This window comes from Caloenas nicobarica, chromosome 5 (assembly GCF_036013445.1).
Source record: "Caloenas nicobarica isolate bCalNic1 chromosome 5, bCalNic1.hap1, whole genome shotgun sequence".
Lineage (NCBI taxonomy): Eukaryota > Metazoa > Chordata > Aves > Columbiformes > Columbidae > Caloenas > Caloenas nicobarica.
This window is the reverse complement of record NC_088249.1, coordinates 56,542,474-56,566,702: the sequence shown is the minus strand read 5'-3', so window position 1 is coordinate 56,566,702 and position 24,229 is coordinate 56,542,474. Positions and strand designations below refer to the sequence as shown.

General features: G+C 40.9%; 2 protein-coding genes and 2 non-coding genes across 4 annotated transcripts in view; all 4 read left to right on the top strand.

Moving 5' to 3' along the window:
- The first annotated feature begins 2,083 nt into the window (after positions 1–2,083).
- Positions 2,084–5,140, top strand: RPL27A (ribosomal protein L27a). Its single transcript, XM_065636198.1, has 5 exons — positions 2,084–2,152; positions 2,454–2,517; positions 3,088–3,163; positions 4,013–4,187; positions 4,960–5,140. The coding sequence occupies exons 1-5, from the start codon at positions 2,150–2,152 to the stop codon at positions 5,086–5,088; spliced, it is 447 nt and encodes a 148-aa protein (XP_065492270.1). The 5' UTR covers positions 2,084–2,149; the 3' UTR covers positions 5,089–5,140.
- Positions 3,548–3,679, top strand: LOC135989960 (small nucleolar RNA SNORA3/SNORA45 family). The gene has a single exon (XR_010606352.1). It is a non-coding gene; the product is annotated as a small nucleolar RNA SNORA3/SNORA45 family (small nucleolar RNA).
- Positions 4,503–4,634, top strand: LOC135989961 (small nucleolar RNA SNORA3/SNORA45 family). Its single transcript, XR_010606353.1, has one exon. It is a non-coding gene; the product is annotated as a small nucleolar RNA SNORA3/SNORA45 family (small nucleolar RNA).
- A 5,678-nt stretch (positions 5,141–10,818) lies between the features above and the next one.
- The window catches only part of TRIM66 (tripartite motif containing 66), a 47,840-nt gene continuing 34,429 nt past the window's right edge, over positions 10,819–24,229 (top strand). The window contains exons 1-2 of the mRNA XM_065636436.1: positions 10,819–11,038; positions 21,671–21,774. Coding sequence (XP_065492508.1) covers positions 10,819–11,038; positions 21,671–21,774 — 324 coding nt within the window. The remainder of the gene's footprint in view (positions 11,039–21,670; positions 21,775–24,229) is intronic.

Sequence of the window (24,229 nt, the reverse complement as noted above, 5' to 3'; positions counted from 1 at the left end):
TTCTGCCTTAGTCTGAAGAAGAAAATATAAAATACTTGAATATATTTGCAAGTCTGACAGCTAAGGAAAATCAGCTTAAGCTTATTACCTTTTAAAAAAAAACCCCAACACTCTATTTTTCTTCATTTGTGGTGCAATTCTGTTAGTTAGATTGGCTTTGAGGCTTGCGCAGTTCCTAACCTGACAGTGGTTCTGGTTTGCTATCAGCCTCATAGAACAAAACTGAGGGATTATTCACTAAAAAGGTGAAGTCGTTTCCTCTTTTCCTTACCTCCCTCACACTCCTGTATATACAAAAGCTGCTTAAGTGTACATGAAATGTCTGTAAAATATCAAGTGCTTCTGATTCAAAGGAAATGTGATCACAAATGTTAATTTCCATTACTTTATAATATGCTGTAAATTCTAGAATTATTTTTAGACGTAGTTCTTCAGAGTGGAAGGACTAACTTCACTTGTACAGGTAGATTCTGGCTATTTTATAAACCACAGCTGCTAATACATATATGGGGAAATATATTTCTGAAGAAATACATCTGTAGGGAAAATGATGGTTAAAACATCATCCGCTGAAGGAAGTGCTGTAGAGAAGAGTTGCTACAAAGGCAAGAAAAAGCTGTGGAATGCTGATGTACAACGATGCAGTGCTGTAAAACCCATCTCCCACACCAAAGCTGTTTCATACACCTGCACTTTAAAAATCTAAGCAGAAAGCTTTTAAACATTTTATTACCCATCAACATGTTGTTCCAGTTTGTTTAAGGTGGATCAGAGGAGAGTACCAGACAAGGTGAGACCGCATTTCAAAAAATCTGTAGGTGTTTTCTTGATACTCAAAGGATACTCTTATAGAACTATCCTAGTGTAATCTGGAGATCTGTGTTTGAAAGGATGGGATTGATGAAAAACAGAAGTGTATTATTTTGCCTTTTGTATTAGTTGTTAAAACTAATGGTGTTCCTGAGCACGAAACACTACTGGTACGCTATTTAACTGAGAAGGAAATCCAGAAGAAAAACAAATCCAGTACTGAGACACCTTTTAAATTGGTAAAGATTTGCTTAAAGTCTTGTGGTATAAAATACATTAAAAAACCAAGCTTGAGAAACAATGACCCTCTCCAGGAATTGTTACCCTAGTTGTGCAGTTGGTTGTGTTTAACTACGTAGTATTGTGTGAGCCAATGCAGGCAGGTCACAAGAAACAACCAGAGGCCATGAATGCAATTGCAAAGAGCAAATTTATTTCAGTTACTTTGCTACCAGGGAATCTCCAAAACAGCACCTGAGCTCGCGGGCAGAGGTGACAGGCACTGCAGAATCCAGCCCTGGTAGAAGATCCCTGGGTCTGCTGCGTTCGCCTGTACTTCAAGGCTTCAAGCGGGTGCAGCCTCGTGCTGTGCTCTGCTCTGCTCTTTCTTGCAACAAAGCAGGACTCTCGGGCACAATAAAAAAGTTTCTCACAGGCCTATGTTATCTGACACAGACGTTCCACTTGTCAAGCACACAAGGTCAGTAAAACAATTAGTGATGTGTTTTCTCTACACCCCAGCTGCAGTCGCTTATTTTCAAGGATCCTCTTCGCCGTTCTTCCACTATATTCCCATACAAGTATTTATTTTCCTATTGTTGTCGATGTTTAATAAAGTGACCCAGCTTGCAAATTTTCCTAAATTCCGCTCAAAGTCCTATATTTGCTACAGAACATAGTGGGAAGCGAAAGCAAGTTGTGTCTGTCGTAACCCGCAGCAGCACTTCGCTGCCTGCTGAATTCAGCGCCCGGTAAGGGCGGCTGTTCAGAGCTGCTCCCCTTCCGCCGCCGGGACTGCGGGCCCGGCCGGGGGCTGCGGTGGGGGCAGCCCAGGGACCGCTGTGTCCCCTCTGGAAGCCGCGGGTGCGGCGGGGCGGAACGCCGCGCTCCCAGACCGCCCCCGCTTCGGAAGCCGCCTGAGGCGCCGCTCCTGACCGGCTGCCGGGCCCTCAGCCCCGGGGCTGCCGCGATCTCGCGAGACTCGCCCCGCTCCGGGCGCCTCAGCCAAACCTCGCGAGATCTCGGCGCTGCCCAGCCCCACTTCCGCTCCGCTCCGCTCCGCCTTTCCCCGCTCTCGCGAGCGCCGCCCTCTTTCTCTTCCGTCTCGCACGCCGACAAGATGGTGGGTGCTGCCGCTGGGCCGGGCCGGGCCGGGCTGGGGGCTCCGCGGCCGCCGGCCCTGGCTCCCGCGGCGGGACATGGCTGGAGAGTGGCGAGGGGACGGGGAGAGACGCTTCTCCGAGCCCGCGGCCTGCTGCGGGCGCGGCGGGGCAGCGCGGTGCGGTGAGGCCGCCATGGCGCCCGGCTGCGTGGCTGCCGAGGGGCTGCGGCCGCGGAGCAGCGCCGGCCGCGGGGGAGGGCGGGTGGTGGCCCCGCCTGTTGCTGCCCGTTTTGCTCACAGCTGCTCTCCCGCTTTCCCGCAGCCTTCCAGGCTAAGGAAGACCCGGAAGCTGAGGGGCCACGTTAGCCACGGCCACGGCCGCGTTGGTGAGTGGAGGGCCCGCAGTGGTTGTGCCGGTCGGTGCCTCTCGGCGCCCAGGGGCTGCTGCTGTTCTTCACGGGTTGCAGAGAAACGTGGCTGTGGTGCAGGGTCTTGCACACGCTGTGGGTCGCAGTGAGCAGTGCTGAAGGCTACGGTGTGCGTAGGTGATGCTGGCGCCGTGGGGGCAGATGCTACAGCGCTGGGCTGATCCGAAGTCTGGCAGATTTTCTAAATTAAGTGGTGCTCAAGTGATAGGTACTTGTTCTGTGACATATTAAGTTTACAGGGCAGTGCTGTGTCCCTTCTAACTCTTTGGCCATTCCTGCCTTTCCTTGTTAGCCCACTTGTGCTAGCCCTGATTTCCTCTTGCACTCCTATAAGCTAACCAGAGGCATGTTGTGGTTATTTTTTTTTCTCCTAGAGCGTTAGTTTTCAGTTGGTTCATCTTGCTGAATTGTGATGAATTCGGGGGATAGAATCAGAATAATTAGCTTAAATTGACATTGAACATGCCTCTAAACTCAAGTATTTGTTGTAATATTCTTCGTGTAACAAACCTGAATTTTTCTTTCTAGGCAAACATAGGAAACATCCTGGAGGGCGTGGTAATGCTGGTGGTATGCACCATCACAGGATTAATTTTGATAAATAGTAAGCTAACATTTTAAATATATGCTAGCAAAATGTATGTTTCTAAAGTAGAAATGTGAATAAACAAAATTCCCTGCAGTCCTATGTGTTTTTTCCTCTTACATGAAGTGTGGCATTATAGCTGTGGTCAATTCATGTCCCTGTTTACCCTAAAATCAAAAGCCTTCTCACTTAAAACAAGTACCTGTAAGAGTTCAGTGCAGCATTTGGTAAACTTGACCAAACTTGCTTGTTACAATGTGTTTCCTGCTAAACAATCTACACACAAAATGTTATGTTAAATTTGTTACATTAAAAATGTTATGTTAAAGTCCTATTTATGTTAAATGTTATGTTAAATCCTATTTAGCTGCATACTGTAAAGGTAAGGGATGTTGTCTTATTGCCGAGACTAGAGTCACATCTGGACGCTGCCTGTTGTCCCGGTGTGCTAGAGTACTCGGACAGGAACCACTAATCTATATTCACTGGCTGTGACCATTCTTGACACAGTCAGTCACCAGGTTAGTGACAAGGATGCTGAAACTCCTTGGGCAGGCGCAGCCCTCCCTGGTGTCACTGGGTCGGGGTTGCCTCGGAAATATGGGACTGGGCCAGCCTCACCAGTGAGCGGGGTTGAGTTGTGAGTTCAGGGGAGAAAAAACACTTAAAGACAAAATAATTTTCCCTTGCTTTGGATACTAATGATTATTACACTTGAATATTAAGTGTATTAATATGAGTAAAGGTATCATGTGAAATTTGATTACTTTGATCAAGTAAGATGCTTGTTCCAGTGTTAGTTTGTAGTCTTACCTGTTCAGGATGAATTAAAAATGTGATCTAATGAGGAATGTATTTCTTTCACAGTCACCCTGGATACTTTGGAAAAGTAGGCATGAGACACTATCACTTGAAGAGAAACCAAAAGTTCTGTCCTACTCTCAATTTGGATAAACTATGGACGCTTGTCAGTGAACAAACAAGGCTCAATTACGCAAAAAATGAGGCTGGACTTGCCCCCGTGATCGATGTTGTGCGCTCAGTAAGTTTCTGCTCATGTTGAAATCTGCAGTTCCTGGTCACTTCATGTGTAATGTAGGTTTGCATATCCAAGTAGGAAGACTGCAAATGAGCTGTAGTGCTTGAATATTTGTAACCTTCTCAGGACAAATATCTTGGCATATAAGTAGTTACACAGGTACTTCTGTTGTTACGTTTTTTTTCCTGTAAGAACATCTCATATTTCTGCATGATTGCGGGTGAGGACTTCCCTTATTTTGGAAGGTGGTGAGATTACTGAGAGCATGTATAAAAAACACGGTAGAACTTCTCATTTGTACAAAGCCGCTTCTCTGATATCGAGACTAGAGTCACATCAGAACATGTTTAATTGTCTTGGTGTGCTATAGTTCTCGGACATAAATGTCTGATCACTATTCACTGGCTGCGATGTCTTATGTCTCAGCCAGCCACCGAATCAGCGACACTTACTAGTCTGCCAAGTGGGTGTGTTCTGTGTCCCAAATCAAGATACCTGTGTTGGCCAGTTATGCCACTCCTAACAAGCAATGACTTCAATGGCTGTAGTATTAATGGATCTTGTGCCATATTTGTCCTTTTAAATGTAAGGGACAGGAATGAAATGAGAATATTTTTCTCCCTTTTATTCATACTAGTTTGATATTGGAGACATACTTGGTGAGGTCATGGAGATCATGGTTTAGGTTTTAACTGGTACATGCTGAAAGACAAATCTGAATGCAGGAGCCTGCAAGCTGATCACAAACACTTAATGTTTTTTTTTAATTTTCTAGGGCTACTACAAAGTCCTGGGCAAGGGGAAACTGCCCAAGCAGCCTGTAATTGTGAAAGCAAAGTTCTTCAGCAGAAGAGCAGAGGAGAAGATCAAAGCAGTTGGTGGTGCCTGTGTGCTTGTGGCATGAAGGCCTGTGTTTTATTCAAATTTTTTGAATAAAAACTGTGTAAAATTCCTGATTTACAGAAGTTTCTGATTTTTTTTTTTTCTCTGACTTGTCCAGACACTGTTTGTACTTGAGTCTTGTCCAGGTAGTTATTTCTGACCGTTTTCTGATTAGTGACTTGACTGCTTCTCACTGGCTTTTGGAATTGCCTGGTTAGAGTGTCCAGCATTTGGCGTGTAGAGATACCTCATCGTTTTGTCTTTACGGGGTTGTGAAACAAGTTATTCTTGTATTTCTTTCAACTGGTGATCCTCTTTACAGCTGTCTGTGAAAAGGTGACTTGGGATTTTTGTACACTAAAATGACATGAAGGTGAAATCTCTTGTGGGAATCCTGCTGTGGCCTTGGGGAATGAAACAGCAAGAGTGCGGACAAAGAAATGACATGGGAAGTGGGTAGTAGTATGTTAAAAATCACTGCGTGAAAGAGACTTAGTATGGGAAATTGCTTTCAATAAGCTATGCGATTAATAGGCTTCTTTTTCAGGTAGTGAAACAATTCTAGTCTCATTTTCACTAAGGTGGGGTATAGGAAGGAATAAATGGGAACACCCTGGGAGTAGTGTAGGACAGTGGGGAAGAGCTGAAATGGGTGGGAAGAAACAATCTGTGTTGTTATTGCCAGACTTACGTCACAAGAAGCACTTCAAGGGGGTTTCTGCAGCTGCTGTGAGGGTCTGCCTAGAACACAGCTTTCACTAATAATCCTGGCTTTTGAGCAGAGGATGCTGTGAGGTGCCTCTTTGCACCTAACAGCAACTGCGCTTCCAACAGAAAAAGCAATCAACGTTTCTTTTCTCTTATTGGCATTATGCATAGAAATAAGATGTATTTTGAATTTAGCTCAACAATGTGGTTAAATGATTATTTGCTTTTTCATGGCACTGTTAATGAAAGGTCTTTCTAAATTATGGCTTTTGAATTTGTCCCTCTGGTGCTTCAACTGCTGCTAAATGGCTGACAGCTGTCTACCTTCTGATTGCAGTTAACATACAACATGCAGACCACTTAAATCCATGTGCTCTTTAGAAACTACTGGTGTAGTACTCTGAGTACTGAGGTGTTTGCATCCCGTATTCATCAGAACATGAGGCTCATAGTCATATATAGTGTAATACAGTGATTTTGCAGTCTCTTAGCTACACCACAGCTTGTGAACACATTGGATTTCTTTGAGATTAGGCTGAATTCTTCCACCACAGGATGAAATTGCTTCTGCACTTATTAATTCTGAATTTCACTAATTCATAGCAATCGTAGCAGCAGCATGGTGTCCTTTTGGTAATTGTGGCAGACTAGCTGCACAGATTGCATTAGGCTAAAAGCTTTTAAAGCTTCTTGTCAGTGTTGCTGGACTGATGGAGGCAATTCCAAGTTGTGCTTTTAAGGGTTGGTAACAGCAGCAATGTACTGAAACTTACTTAGTGACTGAAATAATACAGTAACTGTTCATTTACTTTTGCAATCGATACCCTCCTCAAGTAGGGTACACAATTTCTGAAGTCCCCGTGTGTGGGACAGAACTGGTGCCAGGTACCTTCAGCCTTCCCTACAGCTCGCAGAAAGCAATGGCACAGCTCTAGAACTGCATGATGTAAATTTCTGACGTATTTGGCTTAAAATCACTGTGTAAAATACCGCTTGCTTAATTGTAACATCAAAATAGGACTTCAGTTGTCAATGCAAGGCTTGACCCTGCATGCCAAAGCAGAATCTTTATCTAGTGGCAAAAATCAAACAATTACTTAAAGCTAGTGAGCTAGCTCTTGTTTTAAGTGTCAGACCCAAAGCACTGACACCTATTTTTTTTATGTTCACTGCTAGAGGTCTTGAATTATTGCTAATAGTTGCAAATTACCTTCTAGTATGTGTGATATGGTCCTAGCTAATGAACTCCAAACCTAGTGTTTGGCAATAATTAAATTTAGAGGGCTTTTAAGCTAAAGCTGACATGCATTGCTTTGTTAAAATAGTTCATCTTAGCCAGTGGTACTGCTAGTTGTGAAGAACTTAAACAAGCAGTTTTTAAAATTCTGAGGTTAAGAGTATATGAACTTTATGTCATTGACTGTTGGGACCACTGGTTCCAAATATGTGATACTATTTATCCGCTGGCAAAGCTAAATCGTTTCAATCATCAAAGGTAAGTTGCGTTGGTACTGCAAGGAATGTTGTTACTTCCTCATGTCAGTAACCTGATGACTGACCAGATCATAAGGACAGTGAAAGGCTCTATTTACACTGAAGCACCCTGTGCACAGGTGACACCAGGCAAGCGACGCTGGCTCACTAATGTGTAGTAGGACACCACTCTGAATTATTTGGTAGTTAATGTCTTAATGTTTTATGTCTTAAATCTTCCATGTTTTCTAGTCTTACGAGAAGTTCCTTGTGAAAAGTGTGCAGGGTCGTCCAGCTCTGATCTCTGCTCTGCTGAAGGCCAGCTCGGGTGTTTTGAGTGCGGTTTGGCAGAGTTTCATCTGTAACGTACCGATGGGACAGGACATCTTCCTTGCCGGCTGCCTGTGCTGACTCCTGAAATAACCGGAGGAATAAATCAAACTCTGGCGGTTGAGCTGTCCCGAGTCCTGTTCCCACACGGCCGTTTTCCCGGCTGACTGCTTGCGCGGGGCCGGGGCCGCTCCTGCCGCGCGATCCGGCTGTCGAGCGCCGTGCCGGGGCAGGAGGCGGCGTGCCGGGGCAGGAGGCGCCGTGCCGGGGCAGGAGGCGCTGTGGGCGGCCGCCCGGCCGTGCCAACGGCGGCGGCTCCGGGAGGCCGCTTCCGCTGCCGTTCCGAGCCCGCCCTAGTCCCGCCCCCCAGCTGTCACTCATGCCGCGCGCGGCGGCCGTTGGGCGGGCGGTGCGGCGGCGGTTGGGCGCGTGGCGGCCGTTGGGCGCGCGCCCTCCCCTCACAGCCAACGCGGTCCGGGGGTCGCGCTGCCCCGGGCTGGCGGACGGGGCGGGCCGGGGCAGGTTCCTCACAGCGCGGGGGTCTGAGGGGCTGCGACAGGCTTTGCTGGGCATCCCGGCGTTTCTTGGGGTAAAACGCTGGCGGGGGGTATTTCCGAGGAGTAAGCGGGCTGAACAATCGCAAACGAACCGCACTGACCGGTTTAACGAGAAGCTCCTGTGAGCGCCTATAGGAAACCCCCAGGATGGCTGCCCACGAGTTCCGAAGGAAAGATTTTCCTATATAAAAACAGGAGAAATGAGGAAGCCAAATAAAGACCGACTACTTAAATGTAACTTTTTTTTTTTTTTTTTAAAAAAAAAAAACCCTGATAGACATTATGCTTTAATGGACAGGAATATTTTTATTCAATGTTTTCCAAATTCTTGGCAAGTTGCAATACTGCTGATGAAGTGATTGTAGACAAACTTGGCAAAGTTGATGTTGTAACATTTTAAAATGCTGTAATGAGCCTCATGTAGCAACATCCACATCTCATGGAGGGAAGAAGATACAAAAAAAAAAATTGATTAAATCTGAGAAAAAGAAACACAGGAAGTTGAAAGAGTTGCATAGAGAGTTTATCCCTAAAATAGAGAAATGATAAAATTGTGAGTGTATATCATTACGAACCTCTCGTGTGAAATGTATTAATTTTCACTGGAAGTTCCAGTCCCGTGGTACCTGGATGTTTCCATTGGATTTGTGGGGGGGTGGCCGCTGCCATCCCAAGGCCAGGACTGCTGCCCTTTGCCTTCATCTGGGCTGGCACACCACAAGCCCAGCACTTCTCTTCCCATTCCACGTGTGATCCAGCTGCCTCCCCAGCTCTCCCCATCTTCATCCATTTCTGTCCTGCCTCATTACCTTCACCACACATCTCCAAATGCAATTAACTTTATTTTCTTTGTCATTGCTGCTGTTGGACTTGGTGTTTCTTATCAGCATAGCCAAGTCATGGGTGATGTAGCTGTCTGACTGCTGATTTCCACACCTACCTCAGCAAGAAATTTTAAACTTTTTATCACCCTCACCCTTCCCCCTCCTACCAAAAAGCTTGTATGTAGTTTCATATGTTATGCAAAAAGCATAAATTAAAATGTATGGTAACCTGCTTCTTGTTCAGCTGCAGGTTTGACCTTTAAGGTGATACAGCATTTCTCAGAGTAAGGCTTTGTTTGCACAGATTCTCTGTGCGTGGATGCTTTGGTCCCGGGCTGTGGTTTCTCTGTCTAAGCAATGTGGTAGCCTAATACCTCAACTTCCTACTGCAGAAATTACATGTTTTTGTAGGTGCTGGTTTGTTTTAGCAACAGCAGTTGCGAGAAACAATAGAGATGGAGTGAGCAGCGAAGCTGTGCTGCTCTAATGACATTTGCCTCTAAAAGATGGTTGATGAAGTGCACTGTAAAAAGTGAACTCATAAGCACTGATATAATGTTTATTAGTTAAATCACAGGTACAATTGCCACAGGTAATTTTTTGAAGCTGCAATCAGAAGTTTTAGTGGTAGGTTTGAATTTGTCTAAGTGAATTCAGTAAAGCTGGTGGATATCTACCTATTTTAATTTGTTCCTAGAATGGGTCTTGGGTATGAAAGATGATGTCGACTTTAACATATGGCCCTTTTTTCTTTCTAAAATATTTACATAGCAATTACTTGAGGATGCAACACTTACAAATTCCTGGCTGTCAATTTCTAAGACTTTTTATGTTTTTTGCATTGTGAAAAAAAAAGTCTCACTTACTAACCATTTTGACTGGAATCTGCCCTGAGACAGAATCCTTCAAGAGAACACACAGCCTTAAGAGTAGAGCTGCTGCTCTTCTGTGCTGGGGAATTCCGAAGATTAGTAGCTGCAAGTTATGTGCTGCTGGCAGCAAGGACAGGGCAGTGGACAGCTACATGGGCTCTGGCCCCAGAAGATTTGATCAGCTGGAGGGTGATTCCAGGGGAGGCGAGACTTTATTTGCTTTTTCTCCTCTGATGCAACTTGCAGAAGTTTCCCTTTGCAGGCTGTATCTGATTAACATCTCTCAAAATCTCAGACTCAAGGATGGAACATGAACTGCAAATCTCTCGTTTTACCTCGAGGAGCTTAGGTTGGCAGGAGGAACACTGTCCCGCTTGTGAGAAGCTCAAGTTTGGTCTATAATTTGATCTGTGGTCATCCTGATCGCTGAAATCTTCTTACTGCAAAGTTCATTTTATTAAATTTCTACAAAGAAGACTGGCAGAAGATGCCGTACATTTACCAAGGCAGCTTTTAACATGCATTGCTGAAATCATGAACGTATGATCAGTTATGCTTATCATTTGCTTTACCTGAAAACTATAAAATATTGATGTGAAATTGTAAAAGCAGCAGAGAATATAATCATTTTTATTGCACAGTTTCAGTGCTTCTAGCAGGAAATGTATAGCATGTGACAATTCAGCTTGGTAACAGCATGGTAAGTAGATCAATAGAACAGATTACTTCAGTTTTTACAGAAGTTGCAAATACTATAGAGAGATAGTGGGATCATGGTTTCTAAACCGTAAACCACACCTTCCTGCACAACAATCTGCAAAGATATTTTTTTTTTTTTTGTAAAACAGGTATGTGATTTTCAGCTGCAAGGAACTTCCTCTTTCTTCAAAAGGACTAAATAAATGTTGTTGTTGAGAACACTCATCCCGCTGTTGTCTTCTAGTTTGCGCTTCAGTGATCAAGTGTTTTGTTAAGTGAAAGGGTTGTCATGAGCCATTTTGTGACTCTTCGTGTTTTTGATGTCAAACTTCAGCCAACAGAAATGGAGACTCTGGATCTGTTGAGGAATTGTTTGGTGTGCAAATGGGACCTGCGGAGGAGAGAGCCCAGAATGCTGCCTTGCCTTCACTCCTTCTGTAAGGACTGCCTTCCAGATCTGATTCAAGGATATAGCTGTATTCCCACTGAGTACGAAGTTCTATATGAAGGTAATATTTGAGAATCTCTGACTTGTGTAATTTGTGTTATAGTATTATAAAAATAGATGGATTGAGAAGTACTTTTTGTATTTTATTCCTTTAAAGCACGAGTTTAAAAGAGTAGGAGACTCAAGATCTCTATGATCAAAGAGTGGATTTAGAACAATATTCCTTCATTATGTTTTTCATCCAACAACAATGTTCTGAAGAGAAATGACAGAGTCAGACAATATTTAACATTTTCCAGAATGGGATAACTTTCATTTACCCAGTGTGATATTATGAATAGTTGATTTGCTTAGCTTAATAAATGGATAAATGCTACAAGGTAGTTTCTAGGCTACATCTTTATCCAGTATTTTGGACATGTTGGACCTTTCTATGGTGGCAATTGTAGTGATAATTTTATTCTTCCTTCTCTCCCCGTTCTGTGCCCACCTCCCCAACACCAACAGCAATACCAACACAAAAACATCCAGTTCTTTGTTCCTACAAGAGGTCATAATATTTGTTATTAGAATATATTGTGTGTATTGTGGTGTACTGAAACTCCTCCTTTTATCTCATTGTAAATGTGCTTTCTCTCTATCTGAACCCTTCTGACTGTAGACTGTACTTTAACTCACCCTAACAAGCTGACTAAAGTAGTGACTGTGGCTTTTGAAATCCTGAAGTTATTTGTACAGGTTTTGGTAGTGATGTTAATAGAAAATACGTGACTTTTTTTTGGAATAAGACAGGACTTAGATCACAGAATACAGTAATTTTAACTCAATGTGTCTTAATTGCCATGGGGAAGCTTTTCAGATTCATTACTGATTTATGAGAAGAGCAAAGGCATGTAGATTACTTGTATTTTCATAGGCTTTGAACTTTAGATGAATAAGAGGCATCATTTATTATCTCTTCAATAGCAGATTTTAGAAACACGTAGGAAGATATGTTCCCTGAGGTGATGGTAATCTGAATGGATAAGATAACATAAATGAGACAAGTTCAGGTTTGACAACAAATGGAAACAACGTTGAAAGGCTAGCAAAACTCAAAAGGTAAAGGAAAAGGGAATAACTTCTTGGTGAAGGAGAAAAGCTTTTTGTGCATAGGGTACAGACAGAAAAACACAAAGGTAGGAGAAGAAGACAAAGAGAGCAAAGCAATAGTTTCATGTAAATATCTCCTTAAAGTTTTAAATGCCCAGTCATAGCGGGCGTAGAGTCTGAGGAACTTTATAATAAAATGCTGTTGAAAACAACCACCCCATTGCTTTTTATGTATCCTCATTTGACATCTAAGCTATTCCTCTCTCCCCTTGTTACTGTTTATCAAGTGGAAAAGTGAATTTATACCACCTGGTGATCTTGGATGATGCGCAGCTAGAGGTTCTCATGAGTTGTTGACATATTAGATATTTCTTCAGGCTCCCAAGTGGATTGGGAATTAGTTATGTAGAACAAATTGGAACAAATACGAGTTTATTTCTGTATTATTGATGTTTCTCTGTTTACTTCCTCGTTCTCTTGTAGACAGGGAACTTCTGTGGGAAAGAGCAAGATTAGAGAAAAGAGATAATGAACAGTGATGATCCAGTAAATGAAGTGAGACACCAGGTGCAGAGACTCAGTTAATATATGAGCAAGGAGAGCAGCAAAACCAAAACATCTGTGTCTCTTATTTAAGTCAATGACTGAAACTGCAACCACCATAGGTCAGCCAGGATATATTTGTGAAATCTTCTGATGGCATGATGCTCAAAATTGCTTGTCTTAGCTGCACTGATTGCTGAGTTATGGGCAGTAAAGTACCAACTAAATTTTCAGCATTATCTTTAAGTATGATCATATATAAGTGCCAATGATAAATGGTAAATACAAGGGCTAAACCATTTTAGCTGAATAAATGTGAAACACAGCCTGTGTGAAAAATGTGTTCCTTATTCACTATGAATTTTTTAAGCAAAATGTAAGAATGGAAAAAGTGAATATATTTCCAAGCGAAGTCAATCTGAGATTTGCTCCAAAAGCATACTTGAATTTGTGGGTTTTGGTATGCTTTAGTATAAACAGAACTATACTAACATAAAGCTCTTTTCTATTTTATTATTGTTTTAAGATTGCTGAGGTGATGGAGGTAAGTGGTCCTGCTATTTGATGGGGTTGATGTTGTAAATTTACTTTTATACCTGTGACTGTCTAAGATGACTCATGAATGAAATCTCTGAGATAGCCAGAGCTCTTATGGAAAATCTGCATACACATCAGATTTTTCTCACAGCTGTGAGAACTGAGAGTTTGGAAGTAATTTGAGCGAACAAAGAAAAATAGCTTTCTGAGTTTAGCTCCTACATATCCTTCTTATATGAAGGGAACTTTAAGATTCTCAGTCTTTCCTTTCTTTTTCTGCAGGCCAGTGTCAGTTTCCTTTTTTTTATTCCCCCTCTTCATGTGAGAGACAATCCACATTCTTCTCTGCAGGTCTGCATGTGTGTGCTTCCAGTCTGTTTAGTGCATGGGAAGGAATATTTTTAAAGAGAGGTACTAGGTAAGAAAAAGAGAGAGAAAATTCTCCCATCTCCTGAGATGGAAATTTCTCAGATGAGAACTTTCCCAGTGAATTGCCACTCACAGTACAATGTGGAAACACACAAAATTGGTTATTGAATGCTGCTTTGGCTTCTTGGATCTGGCGCCTTCCCATTGAGTTCTGAATACATTCAAAACCAGATTCATCCAGATTCCTGTGCTTATTCGTCCTTTCTGAATTGGAGGTGGGTGCCAAAATAAATTACCCTTTGTCTGCAAATCTTCCTTTGCATAAGATGTTCCATGATTTAAATTGTTTTAGTGCTTTAAATGTCATCAGTGTATTAACTTCAAAAACAGCTAAATGAGGACAGGTGGAGGTGCATCATTATGAGAAGTTCATGTTTTTGCAAGACAGTTTCAGCTTGAGGGTTGTGGTTTATTATTTTTTTTTTTTTCCTTAAAAAAGAAGTCACAGTTTAGACCCCTGAGAACAAGGCAAATCAGGAAAGATGTACTGGAACACCCTGCAGATTTCTGGTAACTCATCAATCCTGGGTGTTATTTACATTTTGTGACTGAATTGGGTAATTTTTCGAACCTGTAAGGTACACTTTAATGTTTGTAAAATGGGGTTAGTAGTTGCCCAGCTTTGTAAATTTATCTGGGAAGTGGTAGGTTTAATTGTGTCATGATTTTTTATTGAACTTGTGTGTTGAACTACTTTTTCTGAAATTCTATTTTAAAAATATGCTTTGCCCTTTTGTGCTTCTCTAGGTTGGATAACAAAATTAATGACAAATGACTGCATAATTTCTGTCTGCATTCTGTGCATAAGTCAAAAACTGTCCACACTTGAGTTATGTTAACGTCCCACTTGCAGGAAAGGGTCTGAGATCCCCACTTAAATGCCAAGAAATGTAATAAGGTTATGTGTTAGAGAAATGCAAATCGATTGGATAAAACTAAGAGAAAGCAGACTATTAAAGCAAAAAAATGTGACTTCAGCTGTTGACAGATGTCCACTTGCTGCATTATTTCTAGCTGAAAATATACAGTTTTCTTTATCTTGTAAGGTAGGTGCTATATATAACCATAGATGCCTAATGTGAACGCTTGTTTGCAAGGCACATCCAAAACTCAGCCAAGCACTGGTCACACTTGCATTTAATGTGTGCAGAGGTGTCTTCAGGGGGATTTGTTTCAAGAAAAAGATTGAGCACTAGAAGTCCTCTGGCTCTAAGCTCATTTTCAGTATGATGCTTTGATGTAAGAGACTCCAGGTGTTGACACATAGTGCTTTATCTTGTACTAAGTCTGTATGTAAAAAAAAAAAAAAAGGCAAGCACATCTACACTACAGAGTTCTTTAAACCATATTTAGGCTTACAGTGGAGTACAGTTTGGATGCATTTGTGTTACAGCTGTTATATCACAAATAACCTTGTTTTGATGCAATCACGTAAGGCAAGTGATGCAATTCATCACATCTATTAATTCTGAAGGAGAATACCCATTTGCTTTAATTAGATCCACTTAACACTAAATATGTTTTATTTCTAAATAGAGAAGTAGATAGGTAATTCTAAAGAGGGAAACTGTTCATAATGTACATATTCAGTCATCTTAAAATGGATTCAAAGTTACTCAGCCCTTCTCACTCTGTTGTTCAGTTGCCAGATAGAAAAGTGAAACAATGGGGGCTTTAGTTACATAAATATGAAGCTGTAGAGTGGGAGGTTGTCTTCAGAACTGTTTCCTATAACCTATAATTGGGTCTCCAAGGAGGTGTAAATTATGCCTGCAGCTTGAGCTGTAGCTAATGCTCTCTGAGAATAATTATTCTGATGGTTGTTGGAAGAAAAGGAATGGAGGAATAGGTGCAACATGTGGACAGCAAGTATAAATGTAGTGTGTATGATAGCTCCGCTGTTTGTTTCTTTATGCTAATAAATTCTCATTATAATAATAGGTTAATTATCTGCATTGATTTATTTCTGAGACAACCAGCTTGAGGATTCTTTCTGTTTAAAGCTGACCAGATTGGAAGACCTTGAAACAAAACTGAGAGCTGTGGCTTTTGATGTTCAAAACGTCTTTGTGCTCAGTTTCTACACTTGGTGGAGAGGTTACAGTTTGCACTTTCAGAGATGATTGCTGCAAACTATTTGCAGCTTTGTCACTTACAAATTAGATTGCTGCAATATAGGTGGAGTAAAAACCTGAGGGCACTCAGAAATTTTAGTTCTTTCTTTGTCTGTGCTTCTACAAAGGAGCACACTGCATGAGGGCCACTACCTTGATGTCCGCTTACTGTTCCCTGAGTCTCATGTAGTGTGGCAGCTTTCATTATCAGAAACGAAAGTGCTGTGGGATGAGAGAGATCTGGAACTAGAACTTGAACAGTATATGGCAGAACCCTTTTGTTTTCCCAAAAGCTGATTTTGGATATCCCAGGTGTGGAGCTGGAGTGTCCAGACTGGTTATTTATGTCTGACTACTGGATCCACTACCTTTGAATTTCCATTTTCCCCAATCTGCTGTCTAGTCACTGTTGTTGATGGGAATGTGGGAGTGGAAATAAACATACAGCTTACGAAGAAGGGCTGCAAACTAATTCAGAAAAGTAAAAGTCCGCTGCTGAAGCTTTTCAGGGTCAGAGATATCTGTAGATAAACATAATACAGGCACACACAGAGATATGTCTGTACGCATGTTGCTTTCTAGTGCTGGTGGCTTTTGTGGTGGTGTTCAGATGCATTAGCATACTATGGATGGTAGTTAAAGGAGTAGTGGAGCCCTGGAAAGATGTAGGTGTAGGATGTGATGGAACTTCATGAGAGTCTGTTCAATACAATGTGGTCTTCAGTGATTGTTCAGTACTAGCTGATAACTCAAATACACTGAGAATAGCTTATATGTGGTTTATCCTGCATATAATTCTGAAATAGGGTTTTATTCTGCATATCACAATGAAATGGGCCTCAAATTCAACATTAGGATCCTTGCTAGCCTTTCTAAATCTGTAGTCATCTCTTTAGCAATGAAATATGTTGTCATAAATAATGATTTCAAATGATAAACAGCAAGAGATAATGAACTTCTAAAACATAATTTATGCAAATATTCCTACCTCCTTCCTACCAATATAATCTCCATACAAAAATAAAGCATGTCAACAGCTCTCTTAGCTTTTTGCTACTTTTATTGGTTGTGATAACACTAACGGACTTCATTTGGGCATCACAATTGCACCATAGCTGAATTTGGCTCCTGATCTCTTAATATGTGAACTCTTTGAATCCTGTAATTCATGTTGAATTGCTATTTAGATCCAGAAATTGCATCATTCTCATATGTACAAACAGCGAGTCTCTAGGGCTTCTGACTACTCTTCCTTTCACCCACAGTGCTGTAATAATGATATATTTAAATGAGCTGTCTGCAAAGTACCTGTCCTTAAAACAAATCAACAATGTTGTTTAGAGACAGTAGCAAGGTAGGAAGGCAAGAAAAATATTTAGGGAACGGTCTGCAAAGCCTATCATGGGAGTGAATGGCGTTGTAAGACCTGCTGCTACCTGGATCTGGAAAAGCTGTTCTCTTTCCTTCTGCACACTTGTTCCAGGTGACTCTGAGGACTGAGCGAAGACCCAGGCAAGAAGGGAAGTAGGATCCTGCTGTTCATTCTCACAATGGGATTTTTATTTCACCACTTCAGGAAAAATACAACCAAGGCAAGTTAACAGAGGCCTGAATGAATCTCAGAGAGGTAAGGGCAAGAAGGAAGGCAAGAGGAAAAAAAATATGCACCTTGTAGTGGCCTAGTACATCTTTCTGCCCTGCTGATTTGTCAGCATTTCTGGCTGAAGAAGGGGGAGCAGCCCCAGATGGTTGGTGAGAGGTGTAGTGACTTCTCTCCACAGTACAGCAAAGCCGGATTCCAGGGAGCGCACAGCATGTGCAGTTCTGCTTAATAACCACCCGCTCCCTGACACAAGTGACTTTGTGTGTAGCTCTCAAAGTGACTATCCAGAGGACAGAGAAGGGGTTTCTAGGAAATTGTACTTTACTGGTGATTTGTGCTCTGAGCATGAGCACAGCATCGTGCACTCGCTTTGTGTTGTTGAAGTGGCTGCTGCGTGTGGCTATTGATAAATAGGTATGTAAAGTTTGCTTAATTTCAGGGTAATTGCTTCACAAACCATTCTGTAGTGCATTTATTATGCCAAGGTATTATTAGATTCTTTGGGCAATTTATATTGAAAAAGGTTTGGCATTTCTAGGGAGCACAGGTTTTTATTAAATGGAAAAGGAATCAAACAAGAAGCCCAATTAACTGAACAAGTATGATCTCCAAAGCTACCATATTCAGGGAATCCCTTTTTTAGAGAGATGCAAATTTGTCTCCTGTGCTTTCAATAAAGTCTTAAATATAGAATTCAGTATTAGGACAAGCAAGAAGGTGCTTACTGATTAGTCCTCCTATGGATAGGAGGCTGCTTCCAATACAGTATTGCCATGGTGTCCCCATTATTTTTCCTGTTAACTGTTATGCCCTTTGTTCTGATTTTTGTATTATGCTGAGGGCTGTACATGTCTTATGTTCATCTCAAAGGAGTTTTGGATTTGGAATCATTATAATTCACACTTACGTGGATATTTAAGACACACTTTGGCATTTGCACAGTTAAAGCTGTACTTCACTTGACAGTCTGTGGTAGTGAGTCTAATACAAAGTTCTGACCTGTGTGTGTGTGACTTACTCTGTGTATGCCTCTGAAACAACACTGATTTTGGTAGCATAACTTGGATCTAAAACATAGGAAAAAATTTCCCCATGGCATCCAGGACACCACTTTTAGATATCCCCTAATATTAATCAGTAGTAATGTCAAAATCATGAGTGTTCCATATTTCTTAATACCATTCCATTTTTCAATATATAGTGAGGCTTTTGTGCAGAGCTGAAATCCATTCATAAAATATATTTTCTTGGAGTGAAAATTACTGAAGTTTTCCTTAAATGCATTTAAAAACATTAAAAAGACAGTCTTTCCCATTGTCAAATTAATGTGTTCTTTATACAATGTATTTTGTACTTCACTGATTTGTAACGAATTAGCAGAATTTAAAGTTCTCATGAACCTACCTGAGGCCATAAGCATTCCATTAAATATAATTCAATTGGTATAATTTGATTTAACATTCTGCACTAATTGAATAGTGTTGGAATGTAATAAAATGGTAACTTTGGTATTAACTTTTTATCCTTATGTGGTGTGTAGAAAGAAGTTGTCCTTGCTATGGCAAAATCCTGAGTGCTGCTTTTGCTTCCCAGTCAGCAGCTGTTCCCAGAAATGTTTTGCGTAAGACTGTGTGCTCATCCATGCAGCATGTGGATAAAGGAATAACTGTGAGAGTTGTGCACTTCTTACTTTGGAAAGTAACGTGTGGATAATTTCCCCTTTGGTCAATTTGTGGCACATTATGTAGTCTCAGTATGAAGGTTTTCTCTTTGTATTAGCCAGATCAAGAACTGGCACTGCTTGGGCAATGCTGTTATGGGAGTAAGAAACTGGTTCCAAGTCTCAAGGGGCTAGAGGTGATTCCCTGTAAAGTCAGTAGATGGTTTCCTATTGACTGCATCAAGAATTAGACTGTGTCCTGTGAGATTTATTTGAGAAGCTCCTTGAAAAGTAGGTATTTAGCTTTCTAGCTTATCAGTCAAAAGGTATCAGTCTCTCTATTTCTGCTACTGTTATAACTGTTGCTTTGTAAGGTGTTCACAGGGAAACTTGTTTCACTGTCTAGGAATTAATGCTATAATTTATTGGTGCTTGTAGTATGCACCATTTACAAGGAATAGGAGAACACTGTCTGTATAACATATCTTGTTTGAGGTACTGCAGTGCTCCTACTGTTTTTACATTTCCCTAGAGAACCGAGCTGTTAAGTGATATGTAAAAGACACACACAACCATAATTTGGGAAAGCATGTTCAGTTTCGGTGTGACTAATATGAAAACATTCTGTTGTCCTAGGGTGTTACATATGAAGGTGATTAACTACCAGTATTGTAGGTAAATAAGATACCTTTTCAGCTGTTCTCCTTAGATCAAGGATGCAAAGTAGAGGAAGAGTTTAAGAGACTTCTACAGCTTTCTGCCGTCACAGGCATCTTTATCAGATGAATTTTTAGCCTCTTTGTAACTCCTATCACTGGAACAGACTTAAATGAGACTCTAGTTACACGCCCAGAAGATGAGCAAAGCATTGGCAATTACTTGCATGGCCCTTTCCCTTGGGGTGACTTGTAGCTGAGTAGCACAGGCACCTGTGGATACTGCCAGTTCCTTCTCATGTCTACATGAACACTCAGTGTTGTATGAAATGCACCATTAAACAAGCGTGAGATAGGCCACAGTCTGCCATTTGGGCCCCCAAATCACAGTTTTATTGTAAATGCAACCTTGGAAAATAGTGAAAAAAAATTATATACACACATATACATATAAATATAATTTTGCCTTTATAACAAGATTTGGGCTGAAAAACCTAAGCCTCGTGGAAGCAGTTCTTTGTAAGATGTTCTCTTCAAAGGAAATGTAACAGAACCCAAAGTTTATTCAAAACATTTATGAATGAAACTGAACGTATTCAGACACCTGACTGCAGAGTGCTTTTGTCAGAAGTGGTAATGTAGGAAGGGTTTGGGGTTTGTGTGTCTCTGTCAACGTAAAGTGCAGCTCTTAAAATAACAATAGCCCAGTTCTGAAAATGGGAGACATTCAGGGTTAGAATTGTGCATCTGGCCAGGGACTGCAGGAGCCATGTCCCAGGGACAGGTAATACCAAGAGCCTGGAAAACATGGGAGTCTCTGATAGCTGTCTAATGCAAAGAGTAATAGGCATCTTAAGATTTAATTAATCTGCAGGCCACTCTTCTTATTCTAAAATAATTTTCGTTAAGGAAAATAGCACATTGAAAATTGTCAGCTTGGTAGAAAGTTGTTGTTGGTCTTGCTTTTAAAATCTTGCTTTAAGTAGGTTTGCATCACTTAGTAATGGAAAATACTGCTCTTAGTTATCATACACAGATCACTTGGCAAGGTGAGCGTAGCACTGAAATTCTGTTCTCAACAGAATGGAAAAACTTAGATTAAAAAGACTTGATAAGATAAGGTAAAAATAGATTGTCACACCACCACCATCTCTAGAGGACTGGAATCACATCTACAGTAGTTTACAGAAATGTGGTCAGAAACTTGCATACTCCTTTTCTAAAAAAAAAAAAGGAAAAGAAAAAAGCACTAGACCTTCTACAAAAATGTAAGTCCTAGCACAAGGTGTCTAGGAATGAAATAGCAGAGATGCAAAAATGCAAGTGTGCAGTTATGGACACCTTATTGAACTGTTAGTTCTCAGGCCAGACAAACACTAAGATTCATCCCAGTTGCATCAGCAGCTAATGAAGGTGGAGCCAGGTTTTGCTCCTTACCCTGCTTGCTTAGCTTTGCTTTAGGAGTGATCACATTTTGCCACCTGTGGATTTGTTGTAATAGATGGTGTGCAATTCTGACTTTTATTTATGCAACTTTTTTTTTGTCCTTTACCTTTATTCTGACTTGTTGCTTCTGCTAGCAGCATGTTACTCCTCTTTCACTTTAGTTGGATAACATGCTGCACTGTAAAACTACTGTTAGGCAATGTGTGTTTTATGCCTTGATATACATCTGGTAATGTAAAGCTGGTCTAGAAGAACTGTAGCAAGTATTAGGAAGCACAAATAGATCTGTGACAAGGGAATACAGTTTAAAGTGCAGCTCAGTAAGCCCTAATGAATTCATGGGCATTTGGACATGCAAGTATCATTGATAAATACTGAAATAAGTCAACTGAACTTTAGTGTATTTCTAGGGATTTCATTGCTTTGTTTTTATTTCCTATGTATTGAACTGGATCTAGCCACAAGTAACTTAGGGCTTGAAGAACGCCTTAGTTTCCTGGAACTAAATGTGTCCATGTGATGTAAAAAAGCCAGCAGTCCTGAAGTGTGGTTTATGTAATTTACTGGTTCACATGGCTGATGTGCGTGTTTTGTTTTTTTTTTTTTAATTCAGGTGTCCTTTCGTGCCCTGTGTGCAAGCAGACCTGCTTTGCAAGGGATGTAGTTGAAAATTTCTTTCTCAAGGACTTTTCCACTGGTAATTCAGCTATGGCAAAGGTAAGTGAAAACCACTAAGCAGGGTGCCTTGTGAGTTGTTGAAACACTATCAGATGAACACTGTGTGAAAAGAGAGCAAATTTTGTATTGAATAACAGACTCTCGTACAGTTTCCTTATGCAGCACTCTAATTACTTCACTCCTAGAGATGGGCATACTGCCTTCGTAGTACTTTATACCTTTGTTTGGAGAATGAGTTTAACTCTATATACTTAAAATAGTTGATTAAAAATATTGATACCTGCGGTGTAGGACTGGATCTGTGACAATATATTAGGAAGATACTGAATCTCTTGGATTCCTCATTGTCCCTTTTCTGCTCTCAACACAAGGTAAACAGAAGATGACTATTGGCTGAATGGTGATGCCAAGATTATCCATTAGGTCCTGTAGGAAATCTAAATTTTCTGATTGTATGTTTTAATGATAAAAAAGGTCACATCACATTGCAGTTTCCCACTGGCAAATGTATGAAAAGGGTAACTGGAAGGCAGAGGATTACTACCTCAGCCTTGTATTGACACAGTATGTAGGTGGATTTCACTTCTGTTAAATACCCATTTAACAGGTAGGACTATTCTCACACTTTTTCAGTTGTTACTACTTTGGATTGTGAGGAGGGACAGAGAAAGTTACGTATTTCTGCCCCCTCTGTTACAAAACAGTATTCTATTATTTGCATGAATAAGATTGATTTCAGAACATGGTAGTATTACCTGTAGCTGGGAGTTAAAACAGGTGAAAACTTATCAAAAGTATTCTGTAATCTGCTGACTGGTTTATTCAAAGTGTGGTCCAAAGCAAGGGAAGACTAACAAAGAGACAGTGATACTGGACTTCACCTTCTGCACCAGCTCACGGACCTCAGTCTGTCTCTTTTGCACTTTTGATTCCTAAGTAAACGGGCAATTCTGATAGCCGCATTGGATATTCAGTTTCAGGGCCTTTGGGTGGAGCGGAACACTTTTCCTGTAATGTAGACCAGAAGATATACCTTTCCACTCCTCTTAACTCCTGCAGGGGCAGCAACAATTTGTAGGTCAGTTCTGTCCCCTGCAGAAGGCTTGAGACCACTTTAAATTGTGCAAGTGACTTGCCCAGTGACATGGTTACAAAAAAGTATAGAGGGGATGTACTTGTTTCCTGTCAGTCATTTCTACATTTTCTTTTCTCCATTGTTACAAAGAAAAGAACATATAACCTAATTCATGAAGTGTTCCAGGAAAATTAAGAAATTAATGCCATCAAAGTGTGTTGACGTCTTCAGGTGTAAGGTGCTTGAAGAGTACAACATAACTTTAAAACAGGAGGAGGTCAATTCACATGCATTCTTCAAAAGGAAGAAGACAATTCTTAAGATATTGCTGAATGTTTAGAATGCACTTACTATACTGGGATTTCTTAATTACCATGACTCACATCATTTACCTTCCAATGAGAATTTGTGCAGAAAAGAAATCAAATGGGCATATCTAATGTCTTCAAAAGCACTAGATTACTTTTTCAAGCCTTCTTTAAAATAAGTTTTTTCTTTCCTATAATCCCTTAGGAGTCCTAAGAGCAATACAGCAAAGCAGATTTCTCACTGGGGCACAGGAGTACCCCAGAGGGACTCGTGAACCTTCCTCATAGTTTTTGGCTTACTTCCTTTTTATTAACAGTCAAGTCATGTATCAATGAAGTTTGCTAACCGTCTTTTAACCACCATCCCCCACCAAAGCTAAAGCCATAGTTTTACCATCAGTGATATCAAAAGGAGAAGCACCAGCTCATCCAACTGAGATACAGCTGAACTGCCATAATTTTCTTAATTTACCTAATATGTTAAAATGGCAATCTGTCAAGGCTTGTAACAAAGTGTTCGGAAGCAAGATGTTTCTCAGTGTGTGAGATAGTGAAGCATAAATGATAGAATGTGCTATATACCAGCAGCAGAGGTTTCAAAAATATGCAATTCAGAATCTCTTGCCCAAAAGCCCATTTCCACGTCATAAATAATGTAACTCTGGGAACACTTTGTGCTCTGCAACTTAAAAGAAATGTTGACACAGTACAGTGTCAATATAAGTTCTAGTCAGACTGACAGCTGAAGAGGTAAACCTGTGATTAAGCAGTTTTGGTTATTGCAGAGAAGGCAGAGCATCCCTCAACTTTTGGCTGGTTCCCTAAGCTGTCCCTTCACGGGAATATTTTAAATTAGATGTTTTCAAAAATATATATATAACAAGCTTTGCTTCCCAGAATAAATACCCTTGCATTTTGGTTATATAATTTATATTAGGCTTTTTGGTTTAAATTATTACATGTACCTTTTGGAAAACATTGTTGACAAGCAAATGGCTAAAACAGCAGAATGGTTTACACAAATACTTGCCTGCCTAGACAATCAAACACTTGTAAAACTTTGTTGCCTTATTGTCAACGATTGCCCAATCTCTTTGAAAAAAGATTGGGA

Coding starts and splice junctions, on each gene's coding strand:
- RPL27A (XM_065636198.1), top strand. Junction 3,164..4,012: donor AGGATTAATTTTGATAAATA/GTAAGCTAACAT, acceptor TTTCTTTCACAG/TCACCCTGGATACTTTGGAA. Junction 4,188..4,959: donor TGATCGATGTTGTGCGCTCA/GTAAGTTTCTGC, acceptor TTAATTTTCTAG/GGCTACTACAAAGTCCTGGG.